We start from the raw sequence: 26,031 nt of genomic DNA, 5'->3' as shown, positions 1-26,031 counted from the left end.
ACGTTCTGTTGTCACCTAGTGTCTGAAAGTGATTAATTGCCAGTGCCACTAAATTTCATTTGGACATTCCTACTCTTGTTCATTTCAAACTGTGAAAATATAAAAGCGGGCAGCACAATATCAAGTTTTTATCAATATCAAATGTGAGCTCCTATGAGGAAAAACCACTATCACCTCCACAAAGTCAAACATATTGCGCTCATCGTTTTTTTCTATCTTTTTTTTTTAATTACCGGTTAGAGTGGACAATAGCACACTCTAAAAACAGTTAGGTCAAAAATAACTATTTTTGGGTTAAACTTGACCCAATTGTTGTGTTAAAAAGGAACGACCCACACTTGGATCAATTTGAACCAAAAAATTGGGTTATTCAGTTTTGAACCAACTTTAAGGGTTAAATGAACACAACAAATTGGGTCAAAACAATGCAAATAATTGGGTTATAAATGAAGAAATCCAAATGTCAAAAGTGTCGTTGACTTGACCGCGATGCTGCGTGTGTCGACATGAACAGTATGTCAGTGGCTGTCATGTCAGCCATACTTAATTCAAGAGTACATCTGGCACCTGTGTATGGGCCTGTAAGGTTGATTTTTTGACTCAACATTACTGGCATATAAACCAATATAGAGTTAATTTGAACCAATGATTGGATTCATTTATAAGAAATAACCCAGAATTTTGACCCAACACAAACGATCCAAAAATTGGGTTGATGAAATAAGCCAACTGTTTTTAGATTGCAGGAATGTGCATACGAATTCTGACATTTAGCGAAGCAAACGCTTTGTTATTTTCCCATACGCAGCCAAGCAGCTGTTGGCTCCCGCTAGCTCCCGTGGCTAGTCGAGGCAGAATTAGCTTTCGTTTGCTAACAGTCAAAGTTAGCAGAAGGAGATCTATTTCTTCAAGTTAACACTTTAAATGTAATCTATAACAACCTATGAGCAATTCAGCTAACGGAGAAGCTTCTCGGAATGCAAAGTGTTTGAGTATCTTGGTGACTTATGACATGAAATCACATATGTGACATGAAGTGCACCTCAGCTGCATGTAGGCTGCTCATATCTTGCTCTTTTTAGTCAGACATGGAAGGGCTAATCGTTTTGTTTTGTTTTTGTTTGATGTTTTCAGAGGTTGAAGTGGGCCTAAGTAGAGATGTATTGACGCCGATTGATCCCCGTTATTTTGACAATATTAGCAATGCTATTTACAATGACTTTGAATGACAAAATGTAATCCCCGTTGTGACATCACACAAGGCATGGAGGGAGGGGAGGGGTTGTGGTCAAATTGCTCATTAATTGTAGGCGTTCCTGAACACGTTAGTTTTGTACTGATTTCTCCAAAACAAAATGATAAAAGTTCAAATGAAAGCTAATATAATTTTCCTGATAAAGAAACACATAAACTGAGCTTGTTAATGAAAAATAGACCGTGTCGGCTCTCTGATCTCTTTAAAACCCTGCTTTGAAACCCAAAATACAGTTTAAAACCCAACTTCAAAACACTAACCAGGCCTAGTTTAAGCCCTACTTTGAAACCCACATTATCATAGATAACAAAAGCTAACTGAAACTAAACCTTACATTTATAAAACAAACTAAAATTAAATGTAATTGTAGTAAAAATGTCCTTTTTTTAAATTGTAGTTTACTTTCAAACAATACTTTGTGACTTGTTTTATCTTGCACCTGAAAAACACTCTCTATATAAAAATGTTAAAACTAATGAAAACAAAACAAAAATTAAGCATTTTTGAAAAAAATAAGAACTAACAAGCCTGATCTAAAAATGAATTAAAAGTAACTGTAATTGAATATAAAAAACAAAAGTCAAAACAAAATTAAAACTAATGATAATGAAAAATCCCCACTCTTATAACCCTGGTCATATCAGCGATTCAATCCACTTGGATTTTTTTGACATGATTTTACCCAATCACAAAAAGTCATCAGGCCTACTGTAACTCACAGCCCCAAATGAGAGACGGGAGGCATGTTGGTTTTTCTCTTAAAGGTACAGCGCGCCGATAGGAAACTGAACAGAGGCTAGCAAAAGAGATATTAATAACTCTCGGCTCGGCCCTCCACATTCTTCACATGTGAGTCAGCTTCAGAGGCAGCAACCAGCGAGTCACTAAGTCGGGAGGATTGCTCCTGTTTCTCATTTGCCTCCCTTTTCCACGGAGGGGGAGTGGAATGATCTGTCCTCCTTTGGAAAAAATGGAACATTTCATGCAAACACACGCGAGCACTCACACCCACGCGCACACACATGCACACACACACACACAGCACACACAGCTCCTTAAAGGAGCGTATTGTACACAAATAGTGATGTGGATAGAGTCTACTTTGTAAGGCTGATGTTGTGATTTGGGGGCTTGGAAAAAGGTGGTATGCACACTTGGCCCAGTCAGGCGTGAATGAGTCAGAGTCAGTGTTTATCAGGACGGCCGGCTAGAGAACATGACACACGGTGCAATTTACATGTTGATGTAAATTCCAAAGCTACATTTTCCCCATGTAAAGGCAACACAGTAGTTGCATGCACGTCTGCCTCACAGTTTTGAGGTTGCAGGTTTGAATCTCTGCTGGGGCCTTCTAGTGGGGAGTTTGTATGTTGCGTTAATCCAGGTACACATTTCGAAAACATGCGTTTCTCTCTAAAATGACTCTAAATTGTTTGTAGGTGGGAATGTGAATGTGGATGTTTGTTTATCTATATGTGGCCTCTCCAAAAGTCAGCCGGGATATGCTTTAGCTCACCCTTGATCCTAATGTGCACAACAACTATAGAAAATGGAAGGGTGGAATTTTTTCCATTGTAAATCATGTCATCAAGTCAGACAATTTCATCAAACCTCCATTAACTGTACAAGAGTCTAGTGATGAAATGGTGTAGGCTAAAAAGCTTGGACGTTTTGCACTACCAATCACTCTTGAATAACTCTGTCCAATTTGAGATCATTTGGCATTAAGTTCGTCAAAGAATGACCTCTAAAAATGTAGCCAAAATGGCTGCTTCAAGCCAAAATGGCTGACTTCATGTTCAATTCTGGACTTTTCTGTGTATCCTGTTGTGATAGACATGTCAACCCAATTTTGTGTTGCTTTATTATCATCAAAAACTGACATCATTCTTGGTCTACATTACACAACAGGCAAAAAAAAAGATTCTAAATTTAGCATCCCCAAACAGTCTTGAATTCCAATTTGTGCTCAGTTGGCCCAATTCCCTTGTAGAGTTCATCAAAGTACAAGCTCTAAAAATTTAACCAAAAAGGGCTTGTTGTTCAAACCAAAATGGCCGACTTCCTTATCAACAAAACACACTTGTGGAGATTGAAATTACAGATAAAAAAATGAGACCAGACACATTCAAGTAACTTTATTGCTGTATACCTGACATGAGGCCAGACGGTTGCGCTGTGCACAGTAGTAGTAGAAATTCTGGCCCTCTGTGGACACTTTATTACAATCGTGTGAACAGAAGCAGCAATGAGACACACTCAAAAACAAAACATAAAAAAACAAAAAAAAGTGTGCACCAAGCCGCAAATGCTTTTACGCGGCAAAATATATGCTAATGAGAGTGGCTACATACACAAAGGGTGAGCTAAGGAAGCGGCGTGCACGGAAAAGGCTATAATACATCATGCTTAGGAGTTATGATAAATATATTTTATTTATTTACCAGGAAAACCACTTCATTAAGTACACCTGCACCATCTAATCAGAAACAATTCAAAAGCAGTAGTCATTTTGTCTTCTTTGTTATCTATATTTTGATTGATTCGTTTATAACAGACAATAGTGATTTTAGGTCGTTTAATTACCTTACATGTTTCGGCGTGTTACTTCCGCCTTCATCAGAGTGATGTTTCTGTTTTCTGATTTGCAGCAACAGTTTTTTATTCAGAGTTTGGCCTTGGCGGAAGGCTAATTTTGTTCTATCCTTATGGCTTTCATTAGGCTACAAGGGGGGGGGGAAATTTCTCATTTCTCAGTGATCTTGAATGCAGCAAAACATATAGAAACGCTCTGTTCTTCACAAACATAACAATAAGTTGTACAGCTCCAAGTGAAAATACTGCATATATTTCAGATTTCCCAGCAGCAAAACATTTACAAAAAAACAAACTTTGAATACTGCTGTAGTTAGTTAAGAGTGCAGGTGTACCTAAGGTTGTGACCAGTGAGTTATTTGAAGCTAGCAGTGCCGCCATCTCGTTATGGCACACTGCGCTGTACAAAATTCAAATGAATATTTTGTATTTGTCCGACAACTGAGAGACGAGACACAAACCCTTGAGGACTCATGCGAAGAATCTGTTCATTCATCAATCCGCTGTCCATCATCACCATCTGTCTATTCCTCTACCCATCTGTCCATCTATTTGTCTGCCTGTTCCTCCAATACAGTAATCCCCCGCATAATCGTGATTCAATATTTCAAACTCCCCCATTCACCTTTTTTCAACCTAACTGAAGTAATTCGCAAAAAAAAAAAAATCCCCAATTTGCGGTCTTCCAGCATCCTTTTGAAATAAAATCATCCGTAAAACATATATTTATAAGGGTAGTATTTGAAATATTAGCTCCTTCACTGCCATTGACGGCTATAGATGTCAAACATCCACTTTTACTGGGCTGGCAGAGAATGAGTTAAAGGGTTTTGCAGTCTCATTTTGTGGAATATTTACAGTTTATACTACTAATATAGACAATTAAAGTAATCCCCACTGACTACTTGCAAATTTATCTATTTGTGTTTTTTCCATATCCTATTTTCGTTCGATATCTAATAGGAAAGTAGTAATTGGCTCACGGAAATATTTCTTCACACTGTAACTCATCTACCTACTGATGACGCAGCATCAGGAGCAACTAGGGGTTCAGTATCTTGCTCAAGGATACTTTGACATGGTCCTAGTGGCCGGGAATCGAACCCATAACCTCTGGGTTGGGAAACGACCACTCTATCACTGCGCCATGCCGCCCATTTTGAAGAAAGACATCTCAACTGTCCCTATCCCCCACAAATGTTTGGAGATTACTGCATCCATCTGTCCAGCTGTCATCCATTGGCCTATCCACTGATAAGTTCACACATTCTACATCCATCCATTCGGCCAACATTAATTGGCTCACAAGTTGCAATTGGCTTCAAGGAAGTATTTTGAAGAAACATGTCTGAACTGTCCCTGTCCCGCACGAGTAGCTGGGGAACACTGTATGTATCCATCCATCCATCCATCCACCCTTCTAGCTGTCATCCATTGGTCTATCATTGATAAGTCCATTCATCCATCCATTCATTCATGCATCTGTCACCCATCGATGGGATCACGCCTCTGAGCCTATCTGTCTGCGCTTGGAGGGCGGCACTAGGCGGTTGGGCAACTCCGGGGGCAGACCGTGGCCCTCCAGCTTGACTTCAATCAGGTGGCTGGCCAGGGCGAACTCCTCCTCGTCCAGCATGCCGTCCCGGTCCACGTCGGACAGCTTCCAGATGCGACCCAGCACGGAGTTGGGCAGGCGGGATGTGACCATCCAGTGCTTGACCTTGGTGCCGCTCAGCTTGCCATCGTTGGGCGCCAGGTTGTAGAAGATCTCGTCGTACTTGGGCTTGTCCTTGGTCACCACCCACTTGTCAGGCTCGTCCTCGCAGCCGTCGCCTGGCTCCTCGTCCTCGTTGCTGAAGGGGTCGCCCTCGCCAAAGGGTCCGGCGCGGGTGCCCAGGAAGGCGCCTCCCTGCACGCCGGGCTGCTCGCCGGCCTCCAGCTCCTCCTGGCGCAGAAGCGGCATCAGCTTGGCGATGTCCACCGACAGCAGCTCGTCCAGGGCTGCCATCAGGTTGGGCTTCAGGGTTTTGAACTTGGTGAAGTCGTGCACCATGAGCTGCTCCTGACGAACACAATTAACCAAAAACAATTGTCATATCATAACTAGACGACGCTATTTCCGTATGTTTTTTTTAAAGAAGCAAAACAGTTTGAAGTCAGGATTGTTTGAATCTGTGACTGAGTTGTGTCTATCTATTAGTTCGTCCAACTGTACAGTATATTCAACCATCTGTCTATCCCTTTATACACATTCTTTCATCTGCCATCCATCCATGTATCCTTCCATCCATCTGTTAAATCCATCCATGCATCATTTGCTCTTTTATAAACCATTTGTCAATAAATCATCTTCATCCATCCATCCATCACCCTTCCATCTGTTCTTCCAGCATCCATCTCCCAATATATCATATTAATCCATCCATCTATCCACCATCTGCAATATGCCATCCATCATTCTACAGAATCTGTCTTCCATGCATCCATCTGTCATAAATCTGTCAATATTACATCCAACTATCTGTCACCCGGTGGGCTATCTTGTCATTCAACTATGAAAGCATCCATCCATCGATGAATCCAGCTGACCTGCATCTTGGCGCAGTCGGGGAAGTCTCCGGCGGAGATGTTGTGTTGCAGTTGTATCTTGGAGAAGATGACGGGCAGCTGGTAGATGAGGTTCTTCTTCTTGTTGTCCTTCCTGAACACCGACGGCATCTCCTGCTTCAGGTAGCTGATGATGTGAGCGTGCACCTGAACACGTTAGGCGGAAAGTTATTTTCATGCCGCACAACGCGGAATTCTTTCGTGAGTTGGTCGTGAAACTCTTAAACCGGGGTTTGTCCCACCCTAATCCAAGTATTTGTTGGGATAAAAAGTTGTATTTTTTAACTTAATCTGGTGGACTCAAGTTCTCCTGAATTCCTTCCACACAGTCAATCTCCAAAAACAAAGACCCACCCGGACCAGGCGTGCCCTCTTCACCAGGTCGTTGAGCTTGCGCAGAGCCGCGTTGCGAGGAAGGTTCTGGATGTCGGTGAACAGATCCTCCTCCTCCAGCTCGAAGAGCTTGCGGTTGTCAGACACCATGAGCGGCTCGGACCAGAAGGAGCCGATGTAGACCCTCAGAACCTCAGGCGTGCCGAACACCTTGCCGAGGGACCACATGAGGGCGCCGTAGACCCTCATGAGCTGCTGGGTGCCCACCATGTCGGCCTTGTTGAGGACCACCCGCAGCTTGTCCTCGTTGCCCTTCAGCGCGCCGATGGCCTCCGAGAACTCATCAGATATCTCCAACTTGTGGGCATCGAAGAGCAAGATGATGCGGTCTACTCGCTCGGCGAACCAGCGCAGCACGGCGGGGAAGTCGTAGCCTGCGGACAAGAGTGGGTTTGCCAGTCAGAGCTGGAATACACAAGACCGAACCCTGCCACAAATATCCCAAAAAACGCTTATAATTGACTACATTTACATCGTGTTGCAGCGCACATACAAGCACTTCCTGTACTACAAAGTCCAAGATTCCTTGCGGTTGAGCCTGCGCAGAGTGTCCCGTGCGTTCGGCATATTCCGATTGCCGTGTACATACACGCATATTCGGGTTGGAAAGGGAGTAACCCAGGCATGATATTCGGAATTTTAAAAACCCAAATAAAGGCAGATTTGAGTTATTGCGCGCGTTTACATGGCTTTTAAAAACTCGGATGCTGCCAATATTCGGCTTTTAAAAGGTTTATAGGCTGCATGTAAACGTAGTCATTGACGCCCCATTAAACATGCTTACTAGGGTTGTGCATTTATCCTGTAAAAGATGATTCGATACGTATACGGTACGATATGATTCAAGAATGGTACATTTTCGAGTGAATGATTTGATTCGGGTTGATTCAGTAGGGTTATGATTTGATTTAATACAGGATGACTGTAAGCTTTTGTCATGCGTATTAAAATTCACTCACTGCCATTGATGCCTATATAAGTCAAAAGTTCACCATATATTAAAATACAGTTACATATGTGTACTGGTAATGTAATGTATGATAATATATACACCATTGTATCTTAATTAAATAAATAATAAGGATTATCGTTTTATTTAATCTATTTGACAAAGAGCCAAAGTCATTATGTAATGCTGTTGATGAAAACAATTTTTTAAAATGCCACCAGATGGAACATTCCAGTCATGTGGAGAAGAGCCATACTGCCACTCGCTTGGAGCGAAGCACTTCGACACTATGTGGAAACAACGACATGATGTCATCTGTTTGGATGAATGGCTTGTGTGCCTACGTGTGTAGTAATAATGTGTGTGAGACTAGCTAGACGTGTGACTCTTTGCACTCATTTCTTAAGAGATTAGGTGCAACGCTTTTTTTCATTAGGGTGTCGCAAGTCCCAACCTCTTACAAGCAAGCTTTTGTTATGGGTAGTGATTACTTTAAAAAAATATTCATAACCTGTTCAGTAGAAAGGAACTTAGCCAAATTCAAATGAATTAAATTCAATATTTAGCCATTGTTGCTACCCGAGATGCACTTCTTATACTAACAGCATGGCAGCAAACAGAGAGCAGCAACTTTACAAAAGCACAGTCAGTGTTGCCAACTAATAGAAAGAAAATGAAATGACATCAATCCGTTGTAGTCCCTGCCGTTTTTTGGCACCATTTTTAAAAGAGAAAAGGTAGTATTGTATTGTATTGTACAGAAATTAGGGCTGAAAATGTCAATTATTTTAATAACCGATTAATCTTTTTTTTTTTTTTTCATTTTATCTAGGAATCAGATTTTAAAAAGTACACAGTCACAAATTTATTATGATTCAATTACTGGTTGAGCCCGACTGATTATTCAGCTGCCACGGGTCGATTTGATCGACCAATATTAGCTTTTTTTTTTTTTTTTAAATGGCATAAATGTGACACCTTTTTTGCTGATTCATTTAAAAATGATTTACACATTACAACATACAGTATATGACAATAATAATGACATTCAAACATATCCTCTCTTCATTCAAAAAATTGTTTGAAAAAAAAACTGTAGATTTTTTTAACCCCCAAATTCTTAAAAACAATGGGCGTAAATAGTTAAACTATTGACAACCTCCAATAGTTTTTTTCCCCTGAAAAATGCAATTGCTAGAAAACCACCTCCCCGCCCCCCACCCCCTAAAATGTTAATAGAGAAAATATTTGTAAAAAATGTGCGTTGGTGAATCTGCGAGTATGCGGGCGTCCACTGTTTCAGAAAATAAACACCATACTTAAATGAAGAACTGTATTGCACAATTAAACACAAATTTCATCTGAATGAATGTTTGAAAACAAACAATTCTAAATGATAATTGCAAATGTATTGTACTAGTTAAATATGACTGTAGTTGTATTGAACAAAAGTACTGCACTGGATATAAAAAAAGTTGAAGCCACTTAAACAATGTGCACAGTTTGTCGATTCAATTTAGTGATTAGCTTGAGGAAGCCCACACACCACACCGAGAATCACTGGTTTATTTTATTGGCATGCTGGCCCCCAAATGTATGCATTTAAAGTATATAATGGCATAAAAATTCATGGCTAATTGGTAATTACTCTGCGGCCCCCAAGTTACGAGTCGCACGCATCCTGTTCTTAATTTCCTTTTGCACATTTCCCACCTCGGCTCACTCTCTGCTTGGCTCCTGAGAGGATTCCGGGCGTGTCGATGATGCTGATGCTCTCCAGCACCTGATTGGACATCTGGGCGCACTGGAACCTGCAACACAAGATGGACGCACATCAGCTAAAACACGAAATACAGCTTGCAAGCGATTCAGTTACACATATGAATGGCCGAGTGATCATACCAGATATCTATATCGATATCGGGCCAATCACGCCCTTGTTTCAGGGTATCCAGTATTTATGGAGACTGCCCATACCCGCCACTGATACTTAAGGCAAAACAAAAATCTGAAGAGCGAGCTAGCTAGCTAGCTAGCTAGCTAGCTAGATAGATAGATAGATAGATAGATAGATAGATAGATAGATAGATAGATAGATAGATAGATAGATAGATAGATAGATAGATAGATAGATAGATAGATAGATAGATAGATAGATACATACATACATACATACATACATAGATACATACATAGATACATAGATAAATAGATTCACATTGTAAAATGGACAACAAGAAACTCATACATCATATCCTCTCGAAATGAGCCAGAGCCTACAATATCGAATTATACTCCCACTGAAACTGAATAGAGCGATTCCGCTTTAAAAGCCCGTCCTTAAATCGTATCGCAACCCATGCATTGTAATGTATATAGTATTGTCTTGTATTGGAGAGATGCACACGCCGAATACACCTTTGAACTTTTTATTATGATCATTATGTTTTACTTCATCTAGGAATGAGCGGGCCCATGTGTCCGTTTGCAAATTGAGATGTGGCCTAGCCCTGCCTGAGCTCAAACCACGGCGGGTTCGGACTGGAATGGAAAACGCCTGCTCCATTGTGTCAGGGAGCGCTCATGGCTTCCCACTTCCTGAATGGAAAAACGCTGCCAGAATCAAACAATAAGGCTTGCTAATGATGTCGCGCCTCTGGAACAACAACAACGCCACTTCCTGTGGCCCGCCAGCTTAACGAGCGCCCCGCTTCCCGACCTTCGCCCGGATGGGAAGACAAACAAAGAGCAACACCAGTGCGGGAGTCCCGGGATTTCTCCGACAGAGAACCGCCATCGATTGTGTTTGCGATTTTATGTTCACACTACTTAGCTCATATTTACACTTGTAAAGAATCTTGCGTCTCAATATCAACAGTTGCTAACTTAATTTTACACATCTAAGTATGTAGTTAAGAAAGTTTGAAAAAATGATTTGTGAGTCTCATCTACAAGGCGAAACTTTGTTTGTTTTTGACAAGAATGCATTATTGTTTTTACGTTTCATTAAGAGTGGATAACTTATTCTTACACGTGTAAGAATTTAGTTTAAAACGCTGAGACGAATGAGATGTACAGTATCAAGGAAGGAAATGTATTTGCTTGCATTTGACTCCAGTGCGTGGTTGTTTTTGCTTCCCAATGTCAGCAGTGGTTAATTTCATCTAACATTTGTAAGAATATAGTTAAGAGTGTTTATAAGATAGATTCGTTGCATGAGGCTTATCTGCGAGGCAATGTTCTTCACTTGCGTTTGATATAAGTGCGTTATTGTCTTAATATTAACAGTGGTTAACTTTTTTCATTTGACTCGAGTGCGGGGTTGCTTTTACAACTTAATATTAACAGTGATTAAGAATGCAAATCAATATTGTTAAAAAAAAAAAGTTTGGCAACAGTGTCTCTAGGTTGTCCCTAGGCATGAATGTGAGTGTGAATGTTTTTTTTTTTATATGCGTCCTGTGATTGGATGGTGGCTAGTTCAGGGTGAACCCCACCTCTCGCCTCAAAATGTCAGCTGGGATTGGCTCCATGTCAACCCCAAAGAGGAAATGCACTATAATCCTGAAAGGATGCCAGTTGAGAGTCTTGAAAAAATCGCCTCTAGCCTTGATTGAATTAAATGAAAGCTTTTATAATGGTGACAGTTTGAGATGAACAAAGACCTCCCCCCAAAAGACAGGAAGTCAAAGACAAACACGAAAGTGGAAGTCCCGGCATTTCTTCGCCTGCCTTCCTGTGACGTCAGTGGTGGAAAAGAAAAACCAGGAGGAATTCTGCCTCGGATTCTCCCGGCTTCAAAAGTCCGTCACTGGGTTTGTTTGTCTTGACACGCCACCTCACTCCATGCCTCCCCTCTGACCTCTGTCTCTCATCTTCGGTCCAAACAAGACACAGAAAGTCTTATTTTTTTAATTGAATCAATGTAGAAAGTAAAAAAGAGATGTGTGTGGCTCATTAGGTGAACTGTCTTGCTTGCATTTGACTCAAGTGCGTGCTTGTTTATATACGGGGTGTGTATTGCTGCCACAAAAGAAAAAAAGTTCAATATCAAATAATATTGTGATGAATTTCAGCATCTCTGGTGAGTATGATGTACTATTATATTTCAAGTTTTTATATTGACAAATACGGATTGTAAACCGATATATTGTAGTGTAGATGTTTGGAGGAGATGCATTGGAAGATCTCACATTCAACTCACATTCAAACTAAAACCATCATTCAAGCTATTCACCCTGTTCTCAATGGCTCTGCCTTGGCCAAATGACATATAAGGGTTTGTTTGCTCAGGGAATGCTGGAGCTTTTGACACCCGGAAGTACGTATGAGGTCATGGAGAAAAGGTTTATACAAATAGACTTGTCTTGCCTCCATCCATGACACTTCCCCTCCGCACTTTCATCACGCTCCCTCCTGATAACGTTCCCTTTCTCCTCTTTTCCGCAAATAAGGCAAAGGGGCGGGAATTTGGCAGACAAGCTTGAAAAATTCCAGAGGCCTTGCAATATTCCCACTCGCTGCCTTCCACCTTTAGCTCACCTGTTGAGGAAGGTGTTCCCAAAGGGGTTGAGCTTCCGGAAGGGCTTGTTGGGGTCCACGATGAGGGCGTTCCCGGGAATGACGCTCTCCACATCGCCGTGCATGATGGCGGTGAAGCAGTCGGTGGTGGGTTCGGGTCCCACACGACTGCCGGGAATCTCCTGCTCCAGCAGGTACCTGTAAATCACATCTGAGTTATGTCCCACCATTCAAAAAATTCACCAAAATTACAGAATGTAGAAAACATGAATTTGATGTGTAAATGGTATTTGCTCTGAGACAAAATAAAACTTTAGCTGTGGTAAATGTGATTCCCAACATATAATTTATGTATTTATATTTATATATATATATATATATATATATATATGTGTATATATGTGTGTGTATATATATATATATATATATATATATATATATATATATATATATATATATATATATATATATATATATATATATATATATATATAATTTATATATATATATATAATTTATATATATATATTTATATATATACTATACTATATACTGTATATATACTATATTTAAAAAAAAAAAAAATAGGTGAATTTGAACTATGAGTATGCGGTAGGGCTGCTCGATTAAGCGATTTTGAACCTTAACTGAATTTTCTGGATAAAACTATGTTAAAAACGATCAAATCAGCACGTTCGAGAACGTACGTCTAAGCCACCGTAGTTTCCTCTGCATTTTCGCTTCCTCCCACGAACGTGCAGTCCGAAACAACGACAACATCCATGGCTACCGGCGATTCTGCTATTTGCTCAGGCAAGTGAGCGTTTAGTTAATAAATCGGGCAAATATAGATCTGTAGTGTAGTCTGTGTCCCGCATGTACAATGCAACCGTGAGCAAGTAACTCAACGTCTGAAAGGCGTCCCTTTTTTTTCTCATCTACAACGGACCTCTGGTCCAGCCCGACTATGCATCCGTACTTAAGCTTGACAGTGCATTGTATTATTGAGTGACAGTTTTGCACTAATTATTGATTTATGTTTAGATAAGACCAGGGAGAAAGGTGAAAGGCTAGTCACTAGCTGGTTGGCAAAATGACTTGCTGACAGACATTTTGGTTTACAGACTTGACTGTCTACCTTCTCTCATGTTGATGATTTCGTTTTAGATGGTATATGCACTTTCTTCTTTCATTTTTGGTTTAATTAAGAACAGATATGAAATCTATTGTGTAAGTTAAATGCTGTTAATCCCAATAGATTGTTCTGTGTGTATTAAATTAAATTGACTGGCATTTTGAGTTCAAAGAAAGAAAAATTAAATTTAAATAAAAGACATTCAAAATACTTCATTTTTCATTATTATTATTATTATTTTACAAAGAAATCGTAATCGTAAAATCAGGTTTGAGAGAAAATAATCAGGATTTTCTTGTTAGGCAAAATCGAACAGCCCTAGTATGCGGGGTTCCACTGTAATTAAAAAGTCTAATGTGGCCACCCCTGATTTAATTGCCATCTCGTGTAAGAGCTTTTAATTGTTCTGCCTGTCACTATACATCACTGGCATAGATAAATGAATAGAGAAACATTATTTGTCGTACACAAATAACTTTTTTTTTGACCCAGTGAAGTGAAGGTGGATCATTTCTGTGGTGGGGAAATCAGTGGTGACTCACTTGATGAAGGTGGTCTTCCCTGTGGAGTACTGGCCCACCACTAGCACCATGGGCTTGTTGTCGAAGTCGGCGTCCTCCAGGCTGAGCGAATGAAAGTCGTGGAAGCCGTAGTACTGCTCCAGCGGCAGCAGCTTCTTGCGGTACAACGACTTGAGGCCCTCGGTCACCGTGCGGATCACCTCCGGCGCCTTCTTCACGTTCCTACGCCCCCAGCGTGACATCTTGACGGGATCTTGAGTGGCATTAAAAAGACACAAAACAAGTGATCACGTAGGAGGGATTTTAATGATTGAAAATTTGTCATAAGAGAAGGTAAAAAGGGAAAGAATAAAGCTAAACAAAAAGGATAAAACTATAACATTGGCATAAGGATAACACCAGGGACGTGCAGGTGGGGAAGGAGGTGGGGGCCACAGGTATCCAGCTGAGGCGGGCATCCACCTCCAGCTCGTTGACAAAAAATGCAGCAAAATAGTAGGCTTGGCAATAAATATTTGACATAAACGTTCAACTATTTCTAACTAAGGCACATAAAAATGTCACTTTTAAAAAAAAATTACAATTAAAAATATATTTGTAATATTTTAGATAACACCTTTTATTTGATATTTTTAATATAAAATAAATAAATAAATATGACCATTGCAAGATACGACTATATTTTATTTGAAATTACACTGCTCAACAGCTAATTTTAATCAAAGAATGTCCCTTAATATATTTTTCACACTGATATCAAAAAAACCTTTACTTTTTTTTTTTGCACATTTTTGAGATATGTTCATTTTTTGTTTTTAATTTTGTTTTGAAAGTTTAATTTTGTTCTGTAAAAAGCTTGCGTAATATGGAATTTACCATGCATTGTAATTTTCACCTATGACATTTCTGAATTAAAGTATTATGAAATAATGTATTATTATTATTATTGTTATTATTATTATTATTATTATTATTATTATTAAAACCTGATGTGCTGGAGTGCATATTCGGAAACAACACAAAAAAAAATCTAGAAAAGATTACTTGAAGCTCAGATTGAAAAATTTGGTAAATATTTGTTGACCACAGTCATTTAAAAAAAAAAAAATGTAAAAAGTTGATCCTTGTAAATGAATGTGACCATCACAAGATATGACTGTTTTTACCTTCTTTTTGAATTTATCCAAGTAATTAAATAGGAAGTCAGCCCAAACCTTTTTTCCAAAATATGTTCTTTGCAGGCCCACTAGTTGAGACAAGGCGTTTTGATTAATATTGCGTTTGTGGAATTTGAGTTAAGCAGCAAAATCCACCTGTTTTTAGCTAGCTCAGGGGGAGGCCATTTTGTCTCTTCTGTTGACTGAAGATGACATCACAAATGCTCAGGGCTCAGATAACGACCAATCATGGCTCAGCTTGAAGAAAAAAAACGGGCAGCCATGATTGGTCGTTACCTGAGCCCTAAGCAACTGTGATGCCACCCGCAGAGATGGCTAAAAACAAGTGGATTAACTCATATTCCACAAACACAATATTTATCAGAAAGCCTTGTTTCAACTAGTGGACCTGCATAGAACATATTCTTGAAAAAAAGATGTTTGGGTTGACTTCCACTTCAAGTTTAATGAAAAATGTTGCTGGATTGAATTTTTACATGACACATTTCATTTTAAATTATTTTTTAAAATAAAAAGTAATCACATTTTTTCTTTTTTTTAAAATTGTAAATACATTTGAATTAGATAAGACTGTTGCAAGATATGACATTTTTATATGCAAAGAATGTCACATTTTTAACAAGTAAATTTAAAAAGTATAACTTATCGCATAGCATTGCACCTTTTTTTCTTGTAAAGACGCCTTTATTCTTTAACTACGGTATACTCTCGAATATTCACCTTTTGTTTTTGAAAAATAGCACTTTATTCCTGTGAAAAGTGTATCTGCAGTTAGTCAAGTTTTTGGATAATGAGCATGACGCAGCAACTGGGTTATTATTCACTCCTGTTTTACTTGCAGCAGCGGCTGACTTCTTTTTACACTTGCATGGCAAGTGGACGTACTCACAGAGTGACACGGGGAGATTCTTGGATGCGCAAGGGCTGTATTTCCTCTTAAGGAAAAAAACAATAAAGGTTCAGATGTTTCCTGTATTTGTGTGTGAAAGCTGCGCAGTCGTCCTTGAAGCCTCACGCCCCAAAATATCTCGTTTGAAGTTAAGGAATAATCTCCAATGGGACCATGAAGACCAGATAGTAAGATGTCATAGCCAATACGGAAGGAATTTTTTACATTGTTTATATGTATATGTGTATATATATATATATATAAGTAATACACAACTGGAGGTTTGTGTACAATAGGACAAATCTTCCTGGCCCTCTACCCTCTGCCATGGAAGAAATATGAACGCTGCTAACATTAGAACCTCTGTGGTTAGTTTTGATAGACTCTTGTTTTGTAAAAAATAGTTGCTGGACCCGTCTGAAAAGTCGCTAAATAATAGCAAAGAGGTCAAAAAGTTGGCAACACTGCAGACAAGTCGTAGCTCTTGCCTGCACGTTTGTACTAGCATCCATGTGCACATAAAATAAAAAGCACAACTTTCAAAATGAAAATACCACATATCTGACCCTTTATTTTGACTTCATGGTCACTGTGAGTGGGCCAGATGTGGCCCCCGGACCACAATTTGCCTAGCTCTTACAATATGTGTAAATATGAATTAGTTAGCTAAGGGTTCAGCTTGTGAAGGTCACATGACCAAACCCAGACAACATGAGCCATGAATGGTCGTTACCCGAAGCCTGAGCAACTGTGATGTCATTTTCAGTTGACAACAAGTGGCAAAATGGCCGCCTCCTGTCATCTTCCAAAGCGCTTATCCTATATAGGGTCGCGGTGAGTTGCTGGAGCCTATCCCAGCCGTCAACGGGCGAAGGCAGACTACACCCCGAACTGGTCGCCAGCCAGTCGCAGGGCACACATAGACACTGTCACTGAGCGGGAATCGATCCCACGCTGCCCGCACACAACTCAGGCGTGTGTACCACTACACTATCAGCGGACGACATTGCCGCCTCCTGACATGGATAAAAGTAGGTGGTTTTTGCTGCTTAATTCATATTGCACTAATGCAATATTAATCAGAACACAATGCTTAGAGTGGTGGGGGCGCAGAGAACATATTATTGTAAAGAATATTTTGGTCTTTGACTTCTTCCTCTTTAACTGAGTTAATTTTTAAAAAAGATTTACATCATTTAAATGAATCTTCTAAGTTAACGCTTTAACAGCCCTTACATATAAATATAAATACATATCGTCGCTGTCCTGTGAAAAATTCAATTTCGGAAACTTTTTAAATTTTCACTTTAATGCAATTTCTGTAATGCGGAAACATGATTCAGGTCGAAATAAAAAAAATTTAAAAAATGGAGATAAGTATTTTTCACATGACAGCGTACTTTAAATAATTTTATAAAATGTAAAAACAATTTGATGAATATTTATTACAATAATTTGATGTCAAATTGTAAATGTAAATTTCAATGTTACAAACTAACAGTCATTATTTTAAATTACTATTTTTATTAACTTAATACTAAGATTGTAAAACTTGCCTAGGAGCCAACGCCCTAACATCAAACCCCGCCCACCCCCCAGCCCTAGCGTGTCATTGGTTACAGTCACACCAAGCAGGGATTCTCTTTGCTTTTAACATACAGTACTGTATATTTAATTGTATTTCGCATGTATCATGAACACAATGTGAAGTGCCCCGCCCCCCCCTTCTTTTAGTGTGCATGTGTCCCTCAGTGGAAAAACTTTGGACATGGCTGAAATCCGTAAAGACCATCCCCTTTTGTTTCCGCCTGACGAAGGCAGCCGCTTATTAAGGAGTGCTGCACCTCGAGTGCAGATGTGGAATTTTTTTTTTGAGCCCTCCAGGAGGCTGCCTAACATTGTCAGTGCATGCCTGGAAAAAGCTGGTGCTCCAAGCTGGAACACTTTCAAACCCAGCCCATGCTCAGGCCGCAGTTCATGACTTCAGTGCAAAAAGTGAGTAAGACATTCCTTTTCATCCCCTTCTGCTTTTTGCCTCACAGCGTCGACTGTGTTCACTAAGGTGAAAAAAGGGGGGAAAAAAAGTTCCATTTGGGAATCCTCATTTTGACTGAAAAGGCACAGTTCATTCAGTGGAGTGGTGGCGGCTGGCTTGTCCATTTTTGGAGTCATTAGTGGGATAGAGGAAAAAACAGCACAATCCTGACATGTCACAAGATCCATGCAGAAAAATAAAGTTGGTGTTGAAATGGGGAAAGCAACAACAGGAGACTTGTGGGAACATTTTAAGGCTGAGGAATTCACTACTGGCATTCAAGGAGGATTGGGGGGGGGGGGGGCATTATCTTTTCCACTGTAAACAAGTGTAGCGAAGGACAGTTCACATGCAGTTTGGGCATTTTTTGTATATGTCCTTAATGTAAATTTTGTTTGTATATTATTGTACATAAAGTTAAATACAACTGAACTAGACTTATCAAATGTTCTGTACTGGGCAAAAAATCCGAAGTCATTGTGATTTTCCAGTTTGAACATTAACACGGCATGTAAAAAATAAATAATAAAAGTGCTTAAATCACTCCTTCAAAGTGTATTGCACATTAATTCCCTCTATAAGTGTTTGGAAAAAAACGGTTTAAATGCATATGTGTTGTACTGTACAGTATAAGTTTAATACAACTGAACTGTACTTAACAAATGTACTGTATTGGATTGGATTGGATAAAAAAAAGTTTAATTCATCATAACATGATATACAATTTTAACATTATCACTGCACTCAGAGGGGAAAAACTGTGCAATGTTATTGTACTTGATTGTTAAATGCAACCAAACTGGACTGAACTAGATTCAATTAAATTCAATCCACTGCAACATTACGCACAGTTCGAACGTTACGATAGTAACTTAAAAGTTAAATATAACTAAATTGTCCTTAAACTTAACAGCAAAAGGTAAAAAAAAAAAAAGTTAAATTTGTTGTAACGTTCGATATTTAATTCAGTAATTCTTTTGCATACCCTTAGAGGGAGCCCGCGTACGACTACCAAGGAATCACAAGCCGAAGTCCCCAATGAAACATCAAGTTTCTTTGAATACGGCAGCAAAAAGACTTTAATTTACCTGACAGATTTACATTTCAGGTAAATGAAATCTTTCTTTGCTCTTTACCTGATAAGTTTACATTCCAGGTAAATTAAAATCTTTCTTTGCTGCCGAATCCAAAACCTAACCAGTAATACGTACTTCTATGAAACGCAAGTTTGTAAAAGTTACTTTCAACACCAATCGTGTGTTTGATCTGACTTTTGAAGCTATACACACACGTTTACATTAAAAAGAAAACACAAGAAGGAATTCAAAGTTGGTGAAAATACTCAACAAGACAGTAAAGTACTTACATGTATGGATGTACACCTGGTAGAATAAAAAAAATCTTTAGGTGGAGGTAAAAGGTTGGGGCTTTTCGTTGCTTCTCCTGCAAGGTTTGATGTCGTTCTCAGCTTTTTTTTTTTCCTTCCCCAGCCCTCTTCCTCACTCCTACTTGGATGCTCCTCCTCCTCCTCCTCCTCCTCCCGTTTTCTGCATGTAAGCAGGGATGCCTGGCAACGCTGTGGGCAGCACAAAACACTCCAGAGGAGGACGAACAGGGAGGGAGGGACCGTGAATAACGCATTCGGGCGGAGAGGCCTTTTGATCTCTTTATGAAATGACACACGAGAATTTCACATGACATCTTGCTACTTGTGATACAGTAGTCCAACCAGTAGTTCCCCCCTTCAAAAAAGAAAACAGAAAAAACATTTAAAATTAAACAAAAAAAAAATAAAAAACATTCTCATAATAATGTATTAAAAATGCTTTTGTTCAAATTGAACTAATGATTATACTGTTAGTAATTCACACAATCTGTCATGATCGTTTCAAGTGCTGGCCCCTCCCTTCTTGTGCAATGGGAGTCCATCTTCTTACGGCACATTTTTATTGAATATTTGCTTCATTAAAAAAGAATTAAAAATGAAAAGTTGTTGCATTAAAAATAAAATTGTTGCATCACTGTAGCCTCTTTTTGTTCTGAAAATTAGCCAAGATGAAATATCACAAATCAAGACAAAATATGATTGAAAGAACAAAAACGTTTGTTTCCAAAAATGAGACCTGAAAAAATACGACTAGAGAAAAAAAAAACATTTGCAGACACCACTTTTCTAAAAAATGACTGAATCTGACTTACATATGTAGTTAATGTTCATAGGATGGCAAAAGCTTGACCCTTGAACTTTTCAAACCTTTAACTTTGCAGTGTTTTTTTCCCTTAACGGTGGTTAGCGTATTTTTACACTTGTATGACTGCTAAGTGTTAAAATGCAATTAAAACATTTAGTCTTTACATGACTTTTCTCAATAGCTTAACTTTTTTCCATTTAACAGTGGTTCACTTATTTTTACACTTGTATGACTGTTAAGTGTTAAATTGCATTGCAAATGCAATCATTTTTCTGTTAATTTTTTTTACCTCCTAAATACAACTTTTTCCCATTCTATTTTATATTATTACATTTTATTATTTGTTAAAATCTTAAATTATACTATTGTTGAAAGAATGCTCCCCAAAACTATTCTTGGAAAAAAGAAAATTATGAAAAAATAAATGTTTCTTATGGAAAAAAACATAACTGTACTGCTTTCCTGCAAGAAAAAAAATAAAAAAAGCTTTTATTAGACACACACACACACAAAAAAACCTTTCCTAAAGCTATAGTGTCTTATTGTTGATATGCTTTCCTATGAACAGAAGCTGACTTATTTTCATGTTTAATGTTTTAAAGTGCCTTAAAACACAGCGAAATATAGAGGAAAGAAAGGTTTTAGTCTGACCCTGGTGGAGTGCCTTACCTATATTTCCATTATTTTCCATGGGGGGAAAAATGTTTCAAATTAAAAACCGTCTTGAATTGATGATGGTGATGAGAACGAATGATGCTCACTTAATAACTCCAAAAATGAGGATGGGATTGATAAAAGAAGCAAGGTTTAATTTACAGTTTTACTAAATGTACATTTCTTTTTAAAAAGTATCCTTATACACAATAAATACAATACAAAATTAATCTGTAATACTATACTTCAAATTCTCTTGCTGTCTTTTTTGTACATTATTATTGTTCCGTTTTCTCTTTTTTTTTCTCTCCGCCGCCCCGCCATTTGTGTACGCTTGTGCAGTGTTTCAGTTGGACTTGTCCATCGGGCTTACTCTTAAAGAAAAAAAAACAACAAATCAAAACAAGAAGACACACAGGAAGGAAGGGAAGGTGAAGGTGAGGTGTAGGGATGAGCCTGGCCTGCCCCCTGCTGACTAAAATGAATCAAGGCCTCGTGAGTGTGGAGGTCAAACAAGGTCGCAAACCAACCATCTAAGAAAAACAATCGCCAAAAAAACCCCAACAACCAACAGTTAAGGATTTGTGTTAGAATGTTTTCACTCTGATAACCATGAATCCAACTCAGTTTTTTTTTTTTAAAGATGTATGTCACCATATGGCGTGTCCTATGTGCCACTCACCCAATCAAATGTATTTGTGCAACACATTATTTCGGACTAGTTTTCGAATATAAGATGAACGTAAGCACTTAATTTGACCTTTTTTTGACCTAAATTTTTGAATGCACAGGACCAACTGTTCAATGACTCAGTACTTTTTGCATAATAGATTGGAGAAGACTAGCTCCAAAGATGGGGAGCCCCGCTTAGTGCTGAATGGAGGCATATTATCACAGAGTACATATGACGCTTCGATGGTGAATTAATGAATTCTTACAGCTATGAGCCGCCTTGTTCATCAACTCAAGAGCTGCTAATGAAACTTTGGCTGTCAGGTTGTGACATCATCACAAGCTCAGCCCAGAGCCGTAGCTAATCATTTTGGGGCAAAACACCGCCAATCCCCGATGTACAGTTACAGCTCCGACTAAGCATCCCTTGTGTCAATCCCCACTTTATCATACATATATCATAGCATTTCATAATGACAAATAACAAACATAATACATACATGTAGATACATATACATATGTAATATATGTATATATACACACATATGCATATATACATACACACGTGTACAGTATATATATATATATATATATATATATATATGTATGTATATATATATATATATATATATACATACATATATATATACACATATATACATATATATGTGTATATATATATACACATGTATATATGCATATATATACATACACATACATATATATACATACACATATATATACATACACATATATATATAGTATATATATATATATATACACATATAGTATATATATATATATACACACATATATATATACATATAGTATATATATACATATAGTATATAGTATATATATATACATATATACATACACATATATATACATATATATATATACACATATATATATATATATATACATATATACATATATATACACATATATATATACACACATATATATATACACACATATATATATACACACATATATATATATACATATATATACACATATATACACATACATACATATACATATATATATATACATATATATATATATATACATATATATATATATATACATATATATATATATATACATATATATATATATATATATATATATATATATATATATATATATATAAAAAACACACACATATACATATACTCTTTGTGTGAAATTTCCAGTTTGTAGTTGTGCCATGAGGTTTTTCCTCATAAAACATGTGCCTTGGCTCAATGAAATTTGGGAAACACTGGTCTGGAAGCAGTGTGGGAAGACAAGAATGAATGGGGGATCGGGGGGGGGGTTGGGGTTCACGACCACGTGACAACACAAGGAGAAGCCCGGACAGGACAAGACAACAAAAGCACGATGAGAGAATTCTGCTGAGAAACTTGCCCAGAGTCGTCAAGACTCGCTCCCTATTCTCATTCCCCCCCCCCTCCCCCTGTCAGTCCATGCGGGGGGCGGGGGGACTGTTATCTGCTCTGAGTCTGTGGCACCAGGTTGCCGTTGTGGCCGCGGCCACCGACCTGAGGGTGCTGGGCCAGGGAGGACGAGGTGGACGAGGCGGAGGAAGACGACGGGGGCCCCGAGGATCTGTGCGAGGGGGCCGAGCGTGAATGTGTCCGGCCATTGCCCCCCTTGTGGTGGTGGTGCCCCCGTAGCGTGGGCTCCTGCTGCAGGTTAAGGATGCTGTCGATGGCGCATTGCAAATGCTCGTTGAGGGAGTCGTCGGGGGGACTGCCGCTGGAGAAGCTGGCGTTGTCCATGTCAGGCGAGTCTGACTTGCAGCGCTTGGCGGGGAGTGAAGGGAACTCCGGCGAAGGGGGTCCCGGTGCATGCTGGTCCATCCTAAAAGTCCCCGCTTGTCTCTGTTTGGTTTTCCCGCTTGTCCGCTTGTATTTAGGAAAGTCGGCGTCCTGCTCCGAACGATCCTCCACGCTCCCCTTCACCCCCTTGACGCCGTGGTTGAACACATCGTCCACGTGGTCTAAGCCCGAGCCGGGATCCCGGCCTCGTTTCTCCACCTTCACGCTGGCTATGACTGTCCTCTCGTGCGTGGGTGTGGGGTATGGCGCCGAGTCGTCGTCCCCGCCGCCCCCCGGGACGCCCGGCCGGACCCGGGGACTGACGTTCTCCCGGTAAGTCTTTCTGAGAGGGAGGCGACAGGTAGTCTGCGAGGGCGCAGGGATGGCCGAGGCCGTGTTGTGGTGCTCCAGGGTGCCGTTCATTTGCGTGGAGGACGAACTCTGAGAGGGGTTGGACTGAGTGGTCGTCGTGGTGACTGACATGGGAGACTGCGTTCTGATGACCCCGGCGGGCGTAGGACTGGACAAAGGTTGCGGTTTGGGGGTGTTGGGCTGAGAGGTGTGAACGGGGTCTAAGGCTGTGTTGTGGACCACCTTACCAAAGCCCGTTTGGTCCTGCTTGATCTTCAACTTCAAGCCGATCCTTCTCCGAGCCTCGTAGGTTTTGATGGGCGGCTTGCTGGTCCTCTGCGGGAGCGCGTCGTCGTCATCGTCGTCCATTTTAGAGTTGGAGGAGGAGGAGAAGAATGATGAGGCCGCAGGGATGCGTGATAAGGAGGGGCTCTGGCCAGTCGGTTCGGACCCCCCAGGAGGAGGGGGGCAGCTACTGGACCACGACACCGAAGCCCCGCTGCCACCCTGCTTTATGACCAGTTTTGTCGGGGGGAAGGAGGGGCAAGGAGGGGCGGTGACAGGGGCGGGAGCTGGTGCAGGAGACAGGCTGGGGGCAGGAGGGGGTTTCGGTGGCACGTGCGAAGGTTCGGCCGGAGTGGGAGGTGCGGGTTCCGGCAGTGGCGGGGCTGCGGCAGCCGGGGTGACAGGGGCGACACCTGTGGCGGAGGAGGGCTCGACCGCAGGGGACTTCTCTTGGGACGAGGCTAAACTCTCCAACAGGCGAGCGTTGGCCACAAACTCCTCTGCAATAAAACACAATCAACTTCAGTCAACACACGTACAAGTACAGTGGAACCGCCCGCCGCATATTCTAAGAATAAAACTAAATGCGGCCCGCATCAAAAGTTTGTAGGAAAAAGCTGAAATAGTGCACACTATTTTTTTTAATAAAAAATGTGAAAAGATTATTAATACACTTAGGTTTGCATTTCAGTGTGTTTCTGAATTTTCTTCCCCATCTGCCACAAGGGACTGCAGATAGAAATTAATTACAAAGTTGACATCCGGTACACAGCGGATCTTGGATTTAATGCTTTCTGTGGTCACTGGTCCCTGACAAATAAATGAAGAATCTAAAACAGTGATTCTCCAAGTATGGTACGAGTACCACTGGTGGTACAATGGCCTCCCCCTAATGTAAAACTTAACTCACAAGAACCTCCCTGTAATACTCTCTCTGTATTCAAAGTTGCTGGTACTTTATTACTTCTTAGATAAGTGGTTTGATATTGGATGCTCAGCAGACCAACAAATGATTCTCCCTTTGGTGCATACCGCCACCTGCTGTTCATATACAGTCAGTGCAGTCTGCGTCGCGTTTCCGTCTCTCTTCAGCAAAACAGGCATCCGTCAATAATGGACTGTGAGGTCCGTTCAGACTTGACCAGTGTAGTCATGATTACACAGATAGACAAAAATCCACTTCCGTCTATGCTTAGTATGTCTTTTTTTTTTTTTTTTTGAAGTTTCCCATCTATCGTCAGAAAAACGGTCATCTGTCATACGGATAGACGGACTGGTCCGTCGGTCAGACGGAATGCCCACCCGGGATAATTATGCTGAGACTGTATTGTACGACGTAAACCGCGCTAGCAAGGCGAGTAAGCCCTGGCTGCAGGCATGGCTCAACGTGGGGTGGACTTAAAGCTCAAGTGTGAAGTAATTTCAGAAAATTCCAAATGAAGTCTAAGTAAATTAATTAAACATAATACAAAAATAAAGCATGAAAAAAAATCATTTCTATTTGGTATATTCGACAAAGTAATCGTTTTTCCTAAGTTTGATCCTGACGAGCGACAACGGAGAAGGGAAGCGTCACAACGGCAGTACGCAACATGGCAAGTGAACAAAGCCACTCAGAAATCGATTGGGAAAGCAATATTTTAAAACTTATCTGAGGCGATTTGGTGTATGAGTTGGAGGAAGAGGAGGTTGTTGGCATGATGTATGTTTGACTATACATGGACGAGCCAGATGCTCAGGATGAGGAAAGTGTTGTGCCCGAACGACCGGAAATGGAGTAGAGGCAAGACTCAGATTCGGAAGTTCGAAGTTTCGAAGTTATAGGCTACGGTAGGGGTGGGCGATATGACGATATTAGATCGTTACGCGGTTTAACATGTTCACGATCTCATAAAGCCGAAAGATCTGTTGATTGTCTACATGGCAGATTCTAAACAGTTTAGCTCTATGGCGGCACAAAGCCGCTTGAC

General features: G+C 40.0%; 2 protein-coding genes across 9 annotated transcripts in view; both read right to left on the bottom strand.

Moving 5' to 3' along the window:
* Nucleotides 1-3,378: 3,378 nt before the first annotated feature.
* Nucleotides 3,379-19,599, bottom strand: ehd2b (EH-domain containing 2b). The gene is made up of 7 exons (XM_086036494.1): nt 19,445-19,599; nt 13,998-14,229; nt 12,342-12,518; nt 9,513-9,610; nt 6,812-7,224; nt 6,440-6,604; nt 3,379-5,912 (listed from the first exon to the last, which is right to left on the bottom strand). The coding sequence occupies exons 2-7, from the start codon at nt 14,216-14,218 to the stop codon at nt 5,352-5,354; spliced, it is 1,635 nt and encodes a 544-aa protein (XP_085892620.1). The 5' UTR covers nt 14,219-14,229; nt 19,445-19,599; the 3' UTR covers nt 3,379-5,351.
* Nucleotides 19,600-22,783: 3,184 nt separating this feature from the next.
* The window catches only part of bicra (BRD4 interacting chromatin remodeling complex associated protein), a 28,918-nt gene continuing 25,670 nt past the window's right edge, over nt 22,784-26,031 (bottom strand). For all 8 annotated transcript variants that reach the window (XM_086034947.1, XM_086034949.1, XM_086034948.1 and 5 more), the window contains one exon: nt 22,784-24,561. In XM_086034947.1, the coding sequence (XP_085891073.1) occupies nt 23,093-24,561 (1,469 nt within the window). In that variant the 3' untranslated portion in view covers nt 22,784-23,092. The remainder of the gene's footprint in view (nt 24,562-26,031) is intronic.

The sequence above is a fragment of the Filicampus tigris genome, chromosome 7, assembly GCF_054856515.1.
Source record: "Filicampus tigris isolate MCC_2025a chromosome 7, RoL_Ftig_1.0, whole genome shotgun sequence".
Classification (NCBI taxonomy): Eukaryota; Metazoa; Chordata; class Actinopteri; order Syngnathiformes; family Syngnathidae; genus Filicampus; species Filicampus tigris.
Note: the sequence above shows the minus strand (reverse complement) of the source record. Positions and strands in the feature narration are given on the sequence as shown.

What these genes read in the sequence shown, in the direction of transcription:
- ehd2b (XM_086036494.1), bottom strand. Translation starts at nt 14,218, where the DNA reads ATGTCACGCTGGGGGCGTAGGAACGTGAAGAAGGCGCCGGAGGTGATC. An exon ending in AGAGGGCACGCCTGGTCCGG is followed by an intron (nt 6,605 to 6,811) that starts GTGGGTCTTTGT and finishes TAACGTGTTCAG; the next exon opens with GTGCACGCTCACATCATCAG. An exon ending in CCGACTGCGCCAAGATGCAG is followed by an intron (nt 5,913 to 6,439) that starts GTCAGCTGGATT and finishes TGTGTTCGTCAG; the next exon opens with GAGCAGCTCATGGTGCACGA.